Raw genomic sequence first — 18392 nt, forward strand, 5'->3', positions numbered from 1 at the left:
GTGGGGGATGGTGTCGAAGGCCTTGGCAAGGTCCAGATAGGCTGTGTGGACTGCCTTACCCTTGTCCTCAGCTCTGGAGACCGATTCGAAGAAGTCAATCAGATTCAGGAGACAAGATCGGCCCTTCACAAACCCAAACTGGGTGGGGTCCAGTGTTTGAAGGTTGCCATTGTCTTTGTTTATAAGTTCCATGATAATGCATTCCATGACCTTGCAGATCAGGCTTGTCAGACTGATGGGACGGTAGTTCCCAGGATCCAAGGCGGATCCTCCCTTGTGGAGCGGGAAAACTGTAGCTGTGCGCCACTCAGTGGGCACGAAGCCTGAGGTGAGGCTATGATTAAACATGACACTTAGGTGAGGTGCCAGTTCATTCTGTAGTTCATGTAGTACACAGCCTGGGATGTCATCTGGTCCCATGGATGCTGTATTCATAGCTTTGGAGAGTGCGTTTTTTACCTGTGTGGCCGTGATTATCGGAATTTGGCAATCTTTTGGTATTGAGATGGGCCCTTTAGGGGGTGAGAGAGGGGTGAAGTTGGCACTAAATCGATCTGCCAGGATATTGGCAATATCCTTGGGATCAGTATATTTAATGCCATTCTGTTGTAGCTCAGAGCAGATCTGAGCATTGCCATTTAGAGTCTTGAAATAACTATAGAATGCCTTTTGGTTGTCTTTGTAATCTTTGGAAATTTTATTTTCGTAACTAGCTTTTGAGGATTTTATGAGGGATCTCAGCTTCTTACTGTCTTACTGACGCTGGTGAGGGAGTTTTTTGCATCCTGGGATTTTCCTCTTTTCTGCAACAGTTTCTTCCTTCTGTTGTATAGTTTGTTTATAGCAGGGGACCACCAGATTGGCTTCCTTTTTTTGGAGAAGAGCATCTTAGTTCTATTTGGGATGGCATGATTCATGCACGAGTGGATGTGCTCGTGCAGTGCCTTAGTATAGGATTCTACAGTCAAACTTCCAGATCCCATCTGCGTGGGTGTTGTGAAGTTTGTCACTTCTGACTTCAGTAGCATGAAGTTGGCTTTGGAGAAGTTTTTTAAGGAGGTTTCCTTACTGGGGGGTGGCAGTTGGATGTGGATGTCAAAGGTAATTTGCTTATGGTCAGACCTGACCAATGAGGGGGTGACCACTGGTGTGGAACATCTATCTCCCATGTTGGTAATGACCAGGTCTAGGATATTGGAGCCCCTGGTGGGACAATGGATTAGTTGATCCAGGGCGTTGGAATTTATGAATTCCAAGAACCGTTGGGAAAAGGAGTTGGTACCCGAGTAGTTTTCCCAATTAATGGCAGAGTAGGTGAAATCACCCAGTATTGGGGTGTTTGGTTGTATCTTAATATTTTCCAGTACGTTTAGAAAGGTGTAGTGAGAATCTTGGGGCATGGTGGGGGATCTGTAGCAAGCTACAATTTGGATTGCAGTCTTACCTAGCGTTAGTTGCACCTAGAAAATTTCAGATGCATTGTGTTGAGCTACTAGCCTGGAGGTGTGAATACCCTTGGTGAATATGGACACTCTTCCACCTTTAGTGTTACGGTCTTGGTTTTGTGGCCGAAAAGTGTGGTAAGAATTGTAGCCTGGTATTGCAGGGGTGCTCTCTGGAGCCTTGAACCAGGTCTCAGTTACTGCACAGATATCAATGTTCTCCATTTTTAGGAGTGCCTCGAGAGAGTGCATTTTGAGGTTTAGACTTCTAGCATTGAGTAGCCATCTGTTACAGTGGTGGTTTTAACCTTTGAACCTTGCCTAAAAAAGGCATTATAGGGGTGGCAAGAGCTTTAGCTAGTAACCTTACTCCCAGGTGCAGACCATCTCTGACAAAGCATCGTGGTTTGTCGATCATGTCTTCCCAGGCAGACAAATACTGGATCCCCTTTGAATGACACCAGAAGCTTAGCCAATTGTTGAAGTCAATCATTTTATGCTAGAATAAAGTAAATGGGGGGGTAGAAGAAAGATGGGAAATATTGCAGTAAGAAAGAGTGTCATTTACTTTAATTTATTCAGGAATAGTATTAGTGGAAAATTAGAAGATGGGTTAAAGAAGTTATCATAAAATTGGACAATAATTTTAAAAAGATGGATCAGAGTCCTAATAAAGGCAAAATTAAAGGGATGGAGAGCAAGTAAGATAAGAGAATTTTATTTTAATGAAGTAGAGATTAATGCATTAGGAGTAGTGTATAGGAAAGGGAATATGTTATGAAAAGATAGAAATAATTGTGAGACTATGTAAAAGAAGTTATTAATTTTATGGCAAACATTCAAAATATCATTTGCAAAAAAAGAGATAATTTAGTTAATGGTAATTTTCTAAGCATACTCACTTATTTTTGAAGGGTTCTGTTTTACCTGAGCAAAAAGAAATGTTTTGTCATGTTTTTCTCTTTTTATAGATATCTCAATTAAACCATAAAAGAGGGATTAACTTTGTAGTACTAAAGAGAAAGAAGGATTTTGAGTTATTATGTTACTGAGCTTGTATTATGTGCTTAAAGCAAAATAAGGAAATAGAAAGTATGACAGGGAGAAAAGTAAAGAAAATATAATGATTTATGAGAAAGTACTGAGACCAGAAAAAGAAAAATATTGGAGGAGTGTGAAGTAAGACTATATCAAAAGAAAAGAAAAGTGTGCAATGGAAGATATAGCAAACATGTTGGGAAGGTGAAAGAAAGCATTGGTAAGAGAGAATAATGAGAATTTGAAGGGTGGGGTACCTGTTTGGGTGAAAATAGGGGAAAGTGTATTTTTAACAGAAGGAGTAAAATATTTCAAGAAATATATGAATGCAAAGACTTTTTATGGGGGTTAACTATAGATAAATTGCCATTAAAATGATATATGAAATATAAATATTTAATGGAAAGATGATATAAAGAAATGGTGTTTTAGCTGAGGAAACAAAAGACTATGTAAGTATAGACTATATGAAGTTAAAGAGTTTATGGAAAAAGATGCCTCTAATTTATAACATGGATCCTTTAAAGAATGTGAATATTGATATGGTAGATTGGTTTGGTAAATATAGGCTTGTTCGTGAAGCATGGCTGCAGAGATTCTTTATTCCACAAAATATTACATATTGAGGGGGTATGTATTACCTGTTCACAGAACATTTCAAGTTGGTTGTTTAACTGTTTCATTTGTAGTCATCTAAAAAAAAAAGTCAGAATGATTTAGACTTCAAAAACTAACTTTCACAAGGAATAGTTACTTACTGGAACACTTTATCCGCTGATTTAAAGCTGTACAAATAGAAGTCTGAGTTTAAAGTTATTCTAGGCTTGCATTTTAGTAATAAATGATGTGTAGGTAATCTGATCTTAAAATTGGAATAGACTTGCATTTTGGTAATAGGTTTTCTAGCTGGCAATTATAAACTGTTGTCCTCGGCCTGTGGATTATATAATGTGATATGAAAGCAAGATTCGTGTAGAGTTGAGAATGATTTGTTTTATCTTCACAAGTACTAGGTTATCATTACAAATTCTTGTTTGGTATTGGTAAATGCTTATTTTGCACATGACAGACATTAATGTTAATCGATACTTGTATAGCACCAGCAGAGGCTTGTTTCACACTGCTGAAGACTTCTTCAGGCATTCACAAAAACTAGTTTTGCACTGGCAAATGTGATTGGCTTTATTGGAGATCTTTTTTGAGTGACAAGTACATGTTTGGGTCTGACAAATATTTTACTAGTCACATTGTATTGAAAAGTACATGTTTACCATTACCAAGGACTTATTCTACATTGATGGAGATTTTCTAGAATTTACAAAAAAAGACAAAGACTTGATTTACATTGATATAGACTTGTTTTGTTATTGATAAGTACATGCTTAAAATATACTGTCTCTATGGTTGCAGATTTGTGGAGAAAGGACAAACACTTCACAAGTGAAAAACCTATTCCCGTATCATATTTGCATCACTTTTCTGTAGTAAGAATAAATCCATTATACATGTCCATTAAAAATAGTTGCTCTAATGTGAAATATTTACATTTCATAACAAAGTAACACTAAACATATCATAAATATCCCAGCAACACAAGAAGCAAAGTTTAACTTCTGCAGACAATGTTCCACTAATAAACTAATGCAGTTTTCTTTTTTTTTTTCAACAAACATCTTTATTAAATTTTCATACATGACATAGGCAATCTTACAATCATACAAATGAAAAACAAACAACATGACAACACTTGAGTTGCAAACAGTATACATCACAGACACCATTGAAACAACTGTAGCTGAAAACATTATACATCACTTATAATCTATCCAGTCATTGTCAGTTATGCAGTATATAGCTCATTCAAATCCTGCCTCTTAAACCTCGTTCCTGCCCTGCATATATTGTTACCACAATTCCCATTTTTTCCTATGCAGTTTGCTCCCTCCCTTTTCTAAAGATCCCAATTCCAGTTGTTTTTTCTTTGTTACTATATTCACTACTTCTAGTAAAGTTGGTCTAGACTTTGATTTCCATTTTCTAGCAATTGCTTTTTTGGCAGCCACTATAATTAGACTCAGCAAGGCTTTACTATGTCTAGGCAATTCCGATTCTGTATCATAACTCAAAAAAATCATCTCTCAAGTCAAGCCAATCTGCTCACCCAGCATTTCCAACAGAGCGGTCTGTAGGGAATCCCTAAAGTCTGCCAGGCCATTACACTCCCATAAACATGATGGGACCTTGGTATTTCCATTTTATTAATAGAGGATTCCTCCTAAGGGGAAAAATTCCCAGAAGCATCATGGTTACTGAATATCTCTGCAGTAGTCGAAATAAAAATACATAATTCATCAAAATAAAATTCATCACTTCTAGGATTTTGTCTTTCTGTGCATCTTCCGACTTCCTACATAGCCATGCAGGGAAGCAATCCATAGCACAGTAGTCTTCTTTCTTTTAAGACTTAAAAGCCACCCACATGTCATATCTATCAAATGGGCTCCTGATGTCCCTCCCCTGCTCTGATATAAGGGAAAGAGTGATGTATGCTTCAGCAAATGAACATTTTGATACCACTGTCAGGTCTGGACCACCTCTAATATCCAAAAAATGTGTAAAAGCTGACAATAGGGGAATACTCTTCCTTCCCTCAATGAGGCATTGGGCTGAAGAAACCATCAAACAAACCATGAATTTTAGCTCTCTTGGCCAACAATTTAATCCTCTGTGATATCTTTCTGTAATATTTAAGTCGAGACATTTTCACGTTAGCCTCCATTATATCAAGAATGTCTCTGGCTGTAGTCAGTAGAGGTGCAATAAAGGAGTTATGCTCCTTCTAAGATATAGCCATTTTAGGGTCAGAGATCAGCAAAAAAATCTATTATTGCCATATATTCTGGCAACCATTGAGTCTGTACTTGATCTGTTCAACTTTTAGGCTCCGTGAAGAGAAATCCTTTGGCATCATCACACTTAGCATAAAGGATGACCTTTGGCATATCTTTTAAGACTCACAAATATGTTGACTTAGACTCTGACCAGTCATGTAATCCATCCAGCCTCATTCAAAAAGCTGAAAACCTCCCTCACTTCATTCTCTCTTTGGACCCGATGGAGACAATTAAGCAACTATAATGCTGTAAAGAGTTAAAAGTTAATAAGGAGTTACAGAAGACCACATGTAGTTACCAGTATATGGATCACAGAGCTCTTTCTATCCTAAGCTGTTTATGGTATGCCTTAGAATAATGAGTGTATTATCACTATTAAACATGAGGATGCACCCAGATCCTTACGACCTACATTTTTACAAGTCAGTTAACTTGAGGTCTGCAGTTGCAGTGGAATCCCTGTGAGAGGTAATACAATTAAAATCACATATAATAATGGTATCCCCCTGTAAAAGTCTAAAATTTGCTTTACTGCCTTCTTCCATTCCCTAAGCTCACAGTACAAACAGTACTAATACAAAATATTGTTATGTATTGCTCCCAGTGCCCTTTATAAACCACAAGACTGCCAGCGCTCATTTGCAAGGTCTCCTCAGCCACTAGATCCACATGTTCCCTCTATATACGTATGACAGTGCCTCTATTTCTGGAGGCCCTAGCATAAGATGATGCAGACAACTTCTGAGAGCCAAGCATGAGTAACATTAAATGTTTCATTTTATCTTAATAGGTTCCTTAGAGGCAATGAATGGCAAGTTGTGGGCTTCCATTTGGTTGTTTGGGACAGAAATACTTCAAATTCAGTTGCTCAGGATTAAGTACTCTATTAATATTTTGTTGGAATTCTTGTACCTCTTGAGAAATATACTGGCAAACATGTTTGCTCTTAAGTGTCAGTTTAATTTTGGTGCAGTTAGACAGCATCCCAGAGAGTGAGGCAGGTTTTACATTGTCTGCCAATTATCGCTCTCTCTGAGCAACAGTCACTTCAGAGTGGAAGTGATTTAGTTTGAGAAGAGAAGATGGGGCTAGGGCATGCCCTTCAATATCAGGGGTGCAGAACTTCACAAACAAAATTAGAAATCAGCAGTTTCTTTTTAAGTCTTCTTTACATCATCACATGATCTCAAAATGTCCAATCACAGCATTGAACAGTTTAAATATTTAAATATACTCTTCTGTTTTTTAATCAAGCAACATTAACAATTTATTAATGTGAATATAAACATGTGACGTACTAAAATTATGTTATGCAGCCCTGTTTTATGGCATAATTGTAGTACTTGTGAGTTGCTAATTTTTTCTGAAAAAAGTCCTGTTTCAGTGAAGACTGGCATATGTGCTATAAAGTATTCTAGATCTAGTGGTTACTTTCTTGGAGCAAGTTTCTAAGTACTCAGGCTAATGTAGTAAAATGAAGTCCAGCTGAACAGTTGTGTTAGAAGCTTGGATTACATGATATAGGGGCAGCCAGGTTACAGCAGCCTATGATGTCAAAATATTAACAAACTAATTTTCCAGGATACTAACCTCAAATTGTTCATACATATTTAATCCTCCAAGTTGCCCAGTTCCCAGAGTGGCCAAAACAATAACCATTGTTACTAAAAAGGCATCCAAATCAAATTGTAAATAGTACAGTATCTGACACAGACCCTCCTCCAAAACCAGCCACTTATGCAGACAGAATAACTGACACAACCGTGAACATGTAGACATCAAAAACTACATGCACTGCTCCTCCTTAATTGTCTTCTAAGGGCCTTTTAGCTCTAACAGCTAAAGGAAAGGCACTAATGGTCTGGAGGAAGACGGGAACGAGTGTGGGTTTGTAAGTAACCCTGCCTCCCACAAAATACGAAAGTAAAATGACTTCACTTATCGAGGTGCATTCAGTCTGCTTAGCGATCATTGCCTATACATAGTGATATGTAACCTATGCTACAGTAGCAAGACCCCATACAAAAGAACCCACACAGGATAATGTATCGCTGAAAAACGCTTTACCAGTAGTAATAATTAGCCCTGAATAAATAGAAAAATAGCTATACTGACCATTTCAGAACCTATAAAATCTGCCCTACAAACTATTATCTAACAGTGTAAGTATGAACATAGACAAAAGTGTGATATTGCCATTTTAGAATTATTATTATTATTATTATTATGTTACACTAACAGATAAAAATGTGAAAGAAATATTTGTAAAGCCTTCAGTCAGTTACTGTTCCATTATGGATAAGTCCACTTTAATCTCTTGCATCTGAAGTGTTTTTGCCTGTTTCCTAAGAAGGGCTGAGCACAGAATTATAGGTGCACCTTACTGCCAAAATGGACAAGTACACACATATATGCACACACACACACACACACACACACACACACACACACACACACACACACATGCATGCACACACAAACATGCACACACATGCACACACACACGCACAGATAACCACATGCACACAGACACATGCACAAACAAAAACACACACACACGAATGCACATACACTCATACAGAAATAGACAGATACACACTCATGTAGAGATAAACACACATGCACAGACACATACACACGCACACATACACACATGCACATAGGTACACACACACACACACACACACACACACACACACACACACACACACACACACTCACCTATGAATATACAGACACATACACATTCATGCACATACACGCACACACACATGCACAGACACACATGCACACATGTATACATATTTCCACACGTCTCACACACACATAGACACACACATGCATACAACACACACATATGTGCACATACATGTGCATGCACACACGCGCAAACACAGACATGCACAAACACACAGATATGACTACTGAGGTGAACCTTACACTTCCAGACTATTTCTTGAAGCAGTGATATTTTCAAATATCAACACAACCTTCATTCCTTGAAGCAGCTCAGTCTAGGTTAGTATCAATCGCTCATCTTCTGTAGATCCTTCCCATGAAGAAAGAGTTATGTGAAATGGTATGTGTTTCTTAGTTATCTTTTCATAACAAAGAAAGATAAAATAAAACTATGTCTTTTAAAACATCTAATTCCAGATTATGTTGTGAAGGTTTAATTCATATCTAGACACAACATGATATGGTACTTGTACTTTTTTCTGTTAACCTGTGTCAACTTTTCAGCTTCTCTGTTGTTATTTATGGCTGTACAAGGTGGTCCAAATGCTTGCCAACTCAGTTCCTTGTAACAGCTGAGTAAAAATGTTCCTTATAAACTGACATGTAGGCCATGTGCTTCAGTAACAGGCTGATTTGGATTACAAGAAATTTTTTGAGTGTACAATCAGATCCTTGTGTGAGTACCTGTACTGTTAGTCTTACAGTGGCTGCAAGAGATTTATAACTGCATAGATAAAGCCGCTTTAAAAACATATCTATACCAGCTGTAAGTGTGTGTATATATATATATATATATATATATATATATATATATATATATATATATATATATATATATATCAAAGAAGTAATACATAGAAATTGGAATATTATTTCATCACAACAGAATCTTGTTCAAGCCATAGGGCATTCTCCTAATTTTTCATACAAAAGAACGAGGACACTCAAGATGTCCTTTGAAAGAAATGAACATTTTCAAACAGCAGCAGACCCACAGACTGTGACACAGAACCAGCAGCATGGCATGTTTCAGTGCAATGGTTGTGTAGTCTGCACATATTTATACAGGTACAGAATACACTTTCAGACACAGCAATACTAAAGTTGTGTTTAAAAGCTATTTTGACTGCCACACTAAATTTGTAGTATATGCAAGTATTTGCAACACCTGTAATTCGTTTTATGTTGGTAAGACAATAAGAAAATTATCAGATCGCATTAAGGAGCATTTGGCTGCCATTAGGCAACAAGATGACAGCAATGCATTAGGCAGACACAGTCTTCACTGCCCCAACTTCTCTGGTTTTAAATTCTTTGTTTTGGAGCAAATACAGCAATTCTTTGGAGACTGTGAGACATTCTTAGAATTTAAAGAAATCCGCTGGCAATTACTGTTGAATGCTGATAACGGACTTGGTCTCAATGAAAATATTAATGTTAAGTGTGCATTGCGGTGGTTATCATAATATTCTGATATTTGCATTACAAGCTATCTCATTGCTTTGTTTAATTCCTATGTTATTGCCCATTGCTTTATGCACACACATAGAATGGTGAGTTAGTCCTGCTAATTCTTTCATAGGGACACACATAGCATGGGGATTGCTCTGATTTGTTACAGTAACAATGTCTTTGGTTTGACTGAAAAGTTTTTTTATGTAGTAACATTGGTCAACAGTATACAGCAGTGGAAGCCACTTTGATACCTCTGACAAATCACTTCATTGGCTGTAAGTACTACATCATGCATATTTTACACGTTTCATTCTAATTGGTCTGACAATTTGAATATTGTATTATGTCTCATTATTCCCTATTTAAACAGAAATTTTGAGTTGCTTAGATCTGAAGAAGTCCTTGTACATAATAAAGGATGAAAGCGCTAATCAACAGTTCGGACTCCGTGTGATTCCTTTCAAGTGCTTTTTTTATTTTTGTGTTAATTTAGAAGTTTTTGAGTTATATATATATATGTATGTATCTATATGAGAGAGTGAGTGTGTTTGTGTAGGAGAAAAAAAATACATTGTTTCTCTGACCAGCACAAGTGATGCATGTAGTTGTCCATTGGCATGATCTAAGTGAGACCACACAATGCCAGGCAGCTACAGGCTTGATATTTACACTGTGTCTTTGCAGCACCTTTTATGGGCTCCTGCACCTAGACAGGTCGTATGTGTGTGATGGAGTGCACGCTCGCGCGTGTGTGTGTGTGTGTGTGTGTGTGTGTGTGTGTGTGTGTGTGTGTGTGTGTGTGTGTGTGTGTGTGTGTGTGTGTGTGTGTTGTGTGTGAATGTGGAATGAGAAAAGCAATGCTGTCTGAAGTTCATACTGTTACCTAATATACTTGTGTTTACAGATGCTGAGCTGTTTGGAACACATGTATCATGATCTAGGCCTGGTCAAAGAATTTAACATCAATCCAATCGTACTGAAGAGATGGCTGGTAAGCTGCATCCATTATATTCATAATTTGCAAATGGAAATATTTGCCATGTTCTTTGTCTTTATACATGCTTGGTTGATGTTTAAGTATTACATGAAATGAACAATGATATGACTCATCACAGCATACAAAAGCAGTACAAATTAAAGCAATCTTACCTGACGAGGGTGGTTAAGAACACAACATGACAGTGTACAAGGTTGCATGTAGAGCAGTGAAACACTTTATATTTCTTTCAATTTTTTTTTAAATCTTATAAAAGAATTAAAGTGGTACTGCTGCTTTAAATAATGATATAATTAAGAAATGCTTTAAACATCTGAATAGTCACATATGTGTCATGCTGAAAGTACATAATCAAGCAGGCTGGACTTTACAAACTCCTTTCCTGCCTTTGTACGTTCATGTGAGTATACACAGTGCTCACTTGAATATGCATGAATGTATGAGCAGTGAGGACATTTTAATTTTGTTATTGTATCTGAGACATTCAGATTCAGTTCACAGCAAATAGTTAATGTCTGCATCAGATAAAGCCTGTGCTTAATAGTGTTTACTGGAAGCCAGTAGACATCAGTGCGTTTACCGAGCAGTGCTGGCTTTGTGAGCAAGTTCTGAAAGAGATACTGGGAACATGTAACATCAAAAATGCAGAAACTGGGTTAAAAAGCATGGTATTGTGTCACGGTACTAAAATTCAACAATACTAAATATTTGTTATGGGTTTTTTTATGTACTGTAATTGGTGTCTGATGAAGCTATGGATATGAAAGCTTATGTGTGTTACTACTGGATTCTACTAAAGCATTGTTCTGTGTTCCTGTGCTTGGCTTTTCTGTTGCTTAACATATAACAGAAGAGTGAATGTGCTAAAATCCATTTTGGCCTGCCTGAATGCCTGAGAAGGCTTCTAGTAAAAGGTTACTACAGTTACTTATTCACTAACTGATTTTCCACTTAATCCAGCTCAGGGTCTTGGGGGCTAGAACCTATCCCACCACTCACTAGGTGCAAAGTAGAGGAACAAATCCTGAATATAGTACAGGCACATTGCAGTTCAAACACTCATTCACTCTTACATGACACACATTTACAAGCAATTTGGAAAAATGGCAGTTTATCTCTGGCACACCTTTGGGATGTTGGCAGAAAATGGAGCACCCTGTAAAACACATGCAGATCCAGACAGACATGCAAATGTCGCATAGAAGGATCACAACTGGGAAACAAACTGGTGAAACAAGTGTTACAAGGCAACAACTCTAACAGCCGTGTCATTGTGTTACTCCAAGAATAGCGCTGTTTGCTTTCATTCCTTTAGACATAAGATCTAATATCCAGATTTGAGGGCATGATTGCATTAAACATTTCCTGCAGTTGCCATCAAACTGTAAACACATACTATAATCAAGAAAAAAAATTAAATTTCTGTTCTTTGGTGGAATCTACCAAAAGGAGTCTATATTACATTATCGAAGTTTCAAAACTTCGAATCTGATATGGTTGACACCATATATTTAAAGTCTTGAAACATTGAAAATGTAATAAAACACAACCTACATAAACAAACAATTTAAATGCTCTGAGCAGGAAGGCAAGCCCCTTGGCACCCCCCCCCCCCCACATGGAGGACTGTACCCAACACACTCCCCGCTACTTAAATATACCAATTCCAAGATCGCACTACAGTGCAGAAAAGGGAAATCTTCCCTTTCTGTGCTGTACTGAGACCTCCGTTAAAAGATTTGAAGTTTCAAGACTTCGATCTCATGGTGTCAACCATATCAGATTCGACGTTTTGAAACTTTGATCTTCTGATATAGACCCCACCAAAAGTGTAAATGATTTTAAACCAGTACCTATTTTTCCTACAATGGGAGACATGCAGTAGTCCAGAAATCACTGGATGAACCAGAGTATAGATGTAGTGAAAGAGGATTCATAGCCTTAAATGTGCCAGTGTGAAGTCAAACTACAGAGGAGTATACTTGGAAATGTGTACAGAACAGGGAGGGAATTCCATGTCAGCTAATCAGACAAACTTGTTTAAAAAAAAAAAAAAAAAAATATATATATATATATATATATATATATATATATATATATATATATATAAACACTTTATAACCTCAAATTACTGAAATGTCGAATTTCAGTATCTCGAGACTATAAAGCCGAATGTTAAAAATAGCGAAAGGTCATAATCGCGAACTCGAATATATGTCGAATTCACGGTTATGACCTTACACTGCGTAATGTCCGGGATTGTGTTTTGATGGTGCACGGTGCCATGTGTGGATGTAGGTGTTATGTCAGGTAAGTGTTTTCTAAGGGTTTTGAGTGGGAGTTAGAGTGTATGTGACTGTGCTGATGTGTTTGATGCGTGTGTGAGGGGTCGGAGAATGTGCGTGTGTGAGTTGGCTTTTGTTTTGTGTTTGTGCAATCTCGGAGTTAGTATATATAAGTAAGGGGGTGTGGGGGGTGCAGCCCCCCACATGGGGGGTGCAGGGGGGCTTGCCCCCTGCTTATGTATGTATGAGTTGTGTATGTGTGTAGTTTTGTGTGTTTATGTTGTGATGTGGGTGTTGTGGTGTATGTGTGGTATAGTGTGTGCGGTGTTTTCGGTGCTGTGAATTTCGCGTTTTTTTTGTGTTGGTGTTTTGTAGATTCGGTTTTATAGTCTCAAGATACTGAAATTCGATATTTCAGTATTTTCAGGTTATAAAGTGAATATATATATATATATATATATATATATATATATATATATAGCATATACAGGTTGCAACACAATATTTAATGTTGCCAAGGTGTGTTAAACAGATTAATACAATGGTCTAGTTCACTTTTGAAATGACACCTTACCCCATTTGCAAAAATGGAAAAAAGGGTTGTGATTGTACATATGGATGGATTGATAATGATTGTGATTGTTGAAGTGACACACCAACCCCACTCGCAGAAATGGGAAAAGGGGTTGTGGATGGATGGATGGGTAATGCAACAGAAGCAAAGAGAACAAAATTTATACCCTAACAATGTTAAGTTACACTGACTTATTATCTGAAGTGTAAAACCAGTATTAAAACTGTGATTGAATGATACTAAGTTATGCAGTTATATAGTTCTGTGATAATATCCTACTGTGAATTCAATACAAGGTATTACTAAGGATACAGAGGTGGGTGCTGACATGGGGTTTACCAGCATCTAACATGGTTGGAAATGTTATTACTACCACTACCCATGCTCAGAACACTTTGCTTCAGCAGTTCTCTTATGATACAGACCTTTAAGGAAAATAACAATAATCGTAGAGAATATTATAGTCATAAAGTAGCAGAAAGTATCCTAAGAACTAAACCAACACAGGAATGAAGAAATAAGATTCTGCTGATAGGGATGACTGCAATTAGGGATACAGAGAATAGGCAAGAAGTGGGATGGAATTTATTGGAGACAACTGGCAAAGGAACCAAGGTATTAGGGGTAAATAACTAGGGAGGTAAAGGTAATAGAATAGGAAGAGGCCAATAATTTATCAGAGTATAGGCAAAGAGAAAGAAATAGGGGGGTCCTAAACGAAAGACTTGCATTGGTACAGTTTTTAGTAAATCTAGAACAGCAGCTGCTGTTAAAAAAGGAATAATTAATACAGCATATAAAATATTGCATAATAACTATAACAATCAGAGGAGCTCAGAAAGGATTGGGAAGAGAGATTGGATAAGCAATTCACAAAGAAACAATGGAAGGATATGTGTATGTCTCCCAAATATGCAACAAAATCTAGAAGAGTTAGGATTTTTGCTTGGAAATGTTTATATAGATATTTTTGTACCCCAAGTAGACTCGAGAAAATTTTTCCTCAGGTAAGCAGCAAATGTTGGAGGTGTGATGGGGAAGAAAGAGGTAATTGGGAATATATTTTCTGGGAGTGTAATGAGTTGGCAGTTGTTAAAGATTCCCTGCAGACTGCTCTATCAGAGATATGGGGTGAGACAATTTGGTGTAACTAGGGAAATGATTTTTTTGAGCTGTGCAGAATCTGAACTGTCTAGATATAGTAAGGCATTGGTGAGTCTAATTATGGTGGCTGCCAAAAAAGCAATTACTAGAAATGGAAATCAAAACAAACTGTACTAGAAACAGTGAATTTAGTAACAGAGATAAAACAACTAGGACTGGGATCTTTAGAAAAGGGTAGGAGCAAATTACATAGGAAAAAAAATGGGAATTTTGGGAAAAATGCATACATGGGAGAAATAAGGTTTAAAAGAATTCAGGATTTGAATGAGCTATGTAATGTTTGCCTGACAATGATTGGGTACATTATAAGTGATGTATAATGTTTGCAATTAGAATTATGCCAATATGGTTTGTCATGTAAAATGCTTACAGCTAAGATTATGTCAATATGGTTTGTTTTCATTTATATAAATGTATGGTTGCCTATGTCATAAGTGATAATTTAATAAAGATGTTTATTGTTTAAAAAATATTTCTAGTTTCTTGACACATCAGCCTTGAAATAAAATGCTTGTATTTAAATTTCACGATACACTATAAAACACCCAATTCTTTGTATATCAGACTAATAATGTTAGCCAAAAATCAAACCTAGAATCTTCTAATTAACATAGTTTGTTTTTCTTTTATTTGGCTTTTACTGTATGTATAAAAAATGTTGTGCTATTTTCTTTGTTTGTTTTTTTGTTCCCTTTCAGGACGTGATATAATTGTCTCCCCACTCAGTGCACCACATCCATTCCTAGTCTCCCAGCTTGTCTCCTAACCTCTGGACATGTTCCGATTTCACTGTGACTGGTTGTGGATTCTATGGGAAATCTGGGGGGCTCAGCCACCTCTGCTTCTGTCCTGAAGGTTTCTTTATATGCCCTATCCACTTCCCTGCCCTGCTTCCCACACACATTGCTTATGTTCGAAGACAACTCCCCTATTTGAAACATGCCTCTCTAAAGGAGCATCAGCAATAAACACCCTCCTGTCAGTCACCAGAAAGCTTTTTACTTTTTGGGGATTTACACTTGCATCTTGTCTTCCCCTTTCCAAGAGTACTTTTCTAAAATCTAGCCTGTCACTATGTTACCCAGAACGTACTTATTTATAGTCAATACCAATGTCTGTTGCACCTGGGTTTATAAATTTCTACCTTTTATGTAGTGCTATTTTGAACCTATGTGTATCCTACTTAAAATGTTTTACAAAATCTGTGTCTGCAAGCATAAGAAAACATATCCTAAATATGTCTCAACCTTTATTGCACTTTATAAATAACTGTAATAACCCTGTAGTTACTTTATATAACCTTAAAATTAAATTATCCAGAAAAATACATAGCTTGTGCAAGTTATAATTTAATCACTCATTTTAAATTATTTTTGTCATGAAATCATTAGCATTAAGAAGTGCTGTATACAATTTGCATTATTGAAACCAAAAATGTCTGTATCAATTAAAACTTCTAATTGTCACTATAAAAACCCCTCACAATTCAAACATTTAATAATTCTGTAGTTCTGAGTATGTCAATAATAGGGGTGGGGTGTGCATGTGCGTGTGTGTGTGTGTGTGTGTGTGTGTGTCTGTACATGAAATTTCATGTCTAATACCTATGCAAATGTTATATTTATGTTGTTTTTTTTAATATTATGTCTTTTTATTTGTTGACGGGGGAAGTCCAACTGGGTGTAGAACCTCTTTCAGAAGAGGCCATAGAAAAAGTTCCATTGGTACAGTATAATATAACATAGAATGTAATTAACACAAGTAAACTAAATATTAGTGTCTTCTTTGATAGCACAGCATTAGAAAATGATAAACACTAGCATATTGAACTGGTTAACATTACATAAAAGCATATTGAATAAAACTATGCATTCACACTGGTACCATACAGTCCCAAAGGTACAATCACAATATTACACTGCATTGGAATATGTTATATGCAATCATTTTTAATGAAACAACTGTAAGTATTGGATATGCATCTGTAAACATATAGATATCTGTGAGAGTTAAAGTTTTTCAGGTTGCTTTAGGGTAAAGTAGCCTTTAGCAAGTAGAGTATTAAATAGCAAGTTATAGGCATAACAATATTAGTTGTGGCCATTATTGTCAAGAAGTATTAGTCTAAGAGTACATTAGTTACAAGTAACTTAAACTTAGGTTGTTTATGTTAGAGTTACCCTGGTGAGGAGAAATAGCATAGCCAGGGGTCCTTGAGTTGGTCTTTTAGTTGATCTTTAAAAGTGAACAGGTTGTTATCGAGTCTTAGTGGTACAGGTAGTGACTAGTGAGTTCCATAGTATGGGGCTATAACTGGAATAAGGGGCTTCCCCTGCTGTGTTATTAGCTTTTTGAGTGGATAGTAAGGCTTTGTTTATTGAGCATAGGCTTTTAGGAAGTAAATAGATATGGAGGATACTTTTTAAGCTGTAACACTTGTTAGGCTTATGTACAATATTTCTGGCAACCACTATTTATTTATTTATTTATTACTTATTTTATTTAACATTTGTTTGCCGGGAAAGTCCAGCTGAGACAGAGCCCATTTTCAGCGAAGGCCTGGAGAGAAACACTCCAGATGCATGTTTTTGGAATGTGGCAGGAAACCACAGCACCTGGAGGAAACCCATGCAATTGCAGGGAGGACATGCAGACTCCACACAGAAGGCACCCCAGCCAAGAATCAAACTGGAGAACCCCTTGCTGTAAGGTGACAACGCTAACCATTGCACCACTGCGCCATCCAAAAACTAGTTGTGAGAAGCTAAGATACTGAGGTAGTTCTGGCTAGTTACGTTTTTTGAGGGTAGTGCAGTGATGAACCCTTTAAGGGAGGTTACAGGCAACCACTGAGTTTCTTTGTAGCACTGTTGTATCTTGGAGACATGGTTGGCATGGAAATTTACAAGTATAGGGGAGGCATAAAGTAGTGTTGGTAATAGAGAGGCAGATGCTGTAATTTCCCTACAGGGTTCAGTGAGGTACTGTTTTATTTCTTATAATGTTCCAAGTTTTTCATTTGTCTTTGTGATTACTTCTTGCATATGCTGATCAAATCTTAGTTTTTTTGTCTATAGTAACATCTAGCAGCCTACCATGTATATCCCTTTGAATCTGTATGTTGTTTGAGGAATTTATTTTAAAGACCAGAATGGTGTCCAACAAAGATTTAGAGGTAAGGACAAGCATTTTTGTTTAGGATTTAGTAGAAGTTGTGAGCTGTCTAGCCAAGCTTCGATGGGGGAGAAGGATTTTTTGGTAATTTAGACAGATTGTCAGCTGCACACATTTTTTCATAACAAACATAACAATGCAAACAGCAAAACAGCATGATGGAGGATGTAATCAGTTAGAACCATGATGAATAGCAATAATAATACTATTGAGCATATAGAGGCTTTTCCTATTGTCTATACACGTCAAAATAGGGAAAACAGTACTTTTTTTAATCATTAACTAATTTAAACTAACCAAACTGTGTGTAGATCATTCAAGTGGAAGAGCAAAGTCTACTCTGCTTATAAGAACAGAAAGCAGGGGTAAACATGAAACAAAAAAGCAAATATATATGTGTGTATTCTGAGGTTCTGAAGAAGTCCAAATGTTTTGTTAGAACAACAGTGCTAAACCTGCTTTCATGCTTTACTTTAATTTATTTTCTGGTGGTGTTAATAATAAAGTTCTGTTTTAATGGACTTTAGATCATTTGTTAGTGGATTACCTTTCATCTGTGGTGGATTTAAAACATATTCCGTTTGCATAGGAATGTAACAATAGCTGGTGTCTTTTTGTGGCTACTACAGT

General features: G+C 36.8%; 1 protein-coding gene across 3 annotated transcripts in view; it reads left to right on the top strand.

Annotated features, from left to right (window-relative positions):
• The window catches only part of PDE9A (phosphodiesterase 9A), an 851735-nt gene that overhangs the window by 477426 nt on the left and 355917 nt on the right, over window positions 1–18392 (top strand). For all 3 annotated transcript variants that reach the window (XM_044072227.1, XM_044072229.1, XM_044072228.1), the window contains one exon: window positions 10473–10559. In XM_044072227.1, coding sequence (XP_043928162.1) covers window positions 10473–10559 — 87 coding nt within the window. The remainder of the gene's footprint in view (window positions 1–10472; window positions 10560–18392) is intronic.

This window comes from Protopterus annectens, chromosome 5.part0, assembly GCF_019279795.1.
Source record: "Protopterus annectens isolate FY-2018-M chromosome 5.part0, PAN1.0, whole genome shotgun sequence".
Classification (NCBI taxonomy): domain Eukaryota; kingdom Metazoa; phylum Chordata; order Ceratodontiformes; family Protopteridae; genus Protopterus; species Protopterus annectens.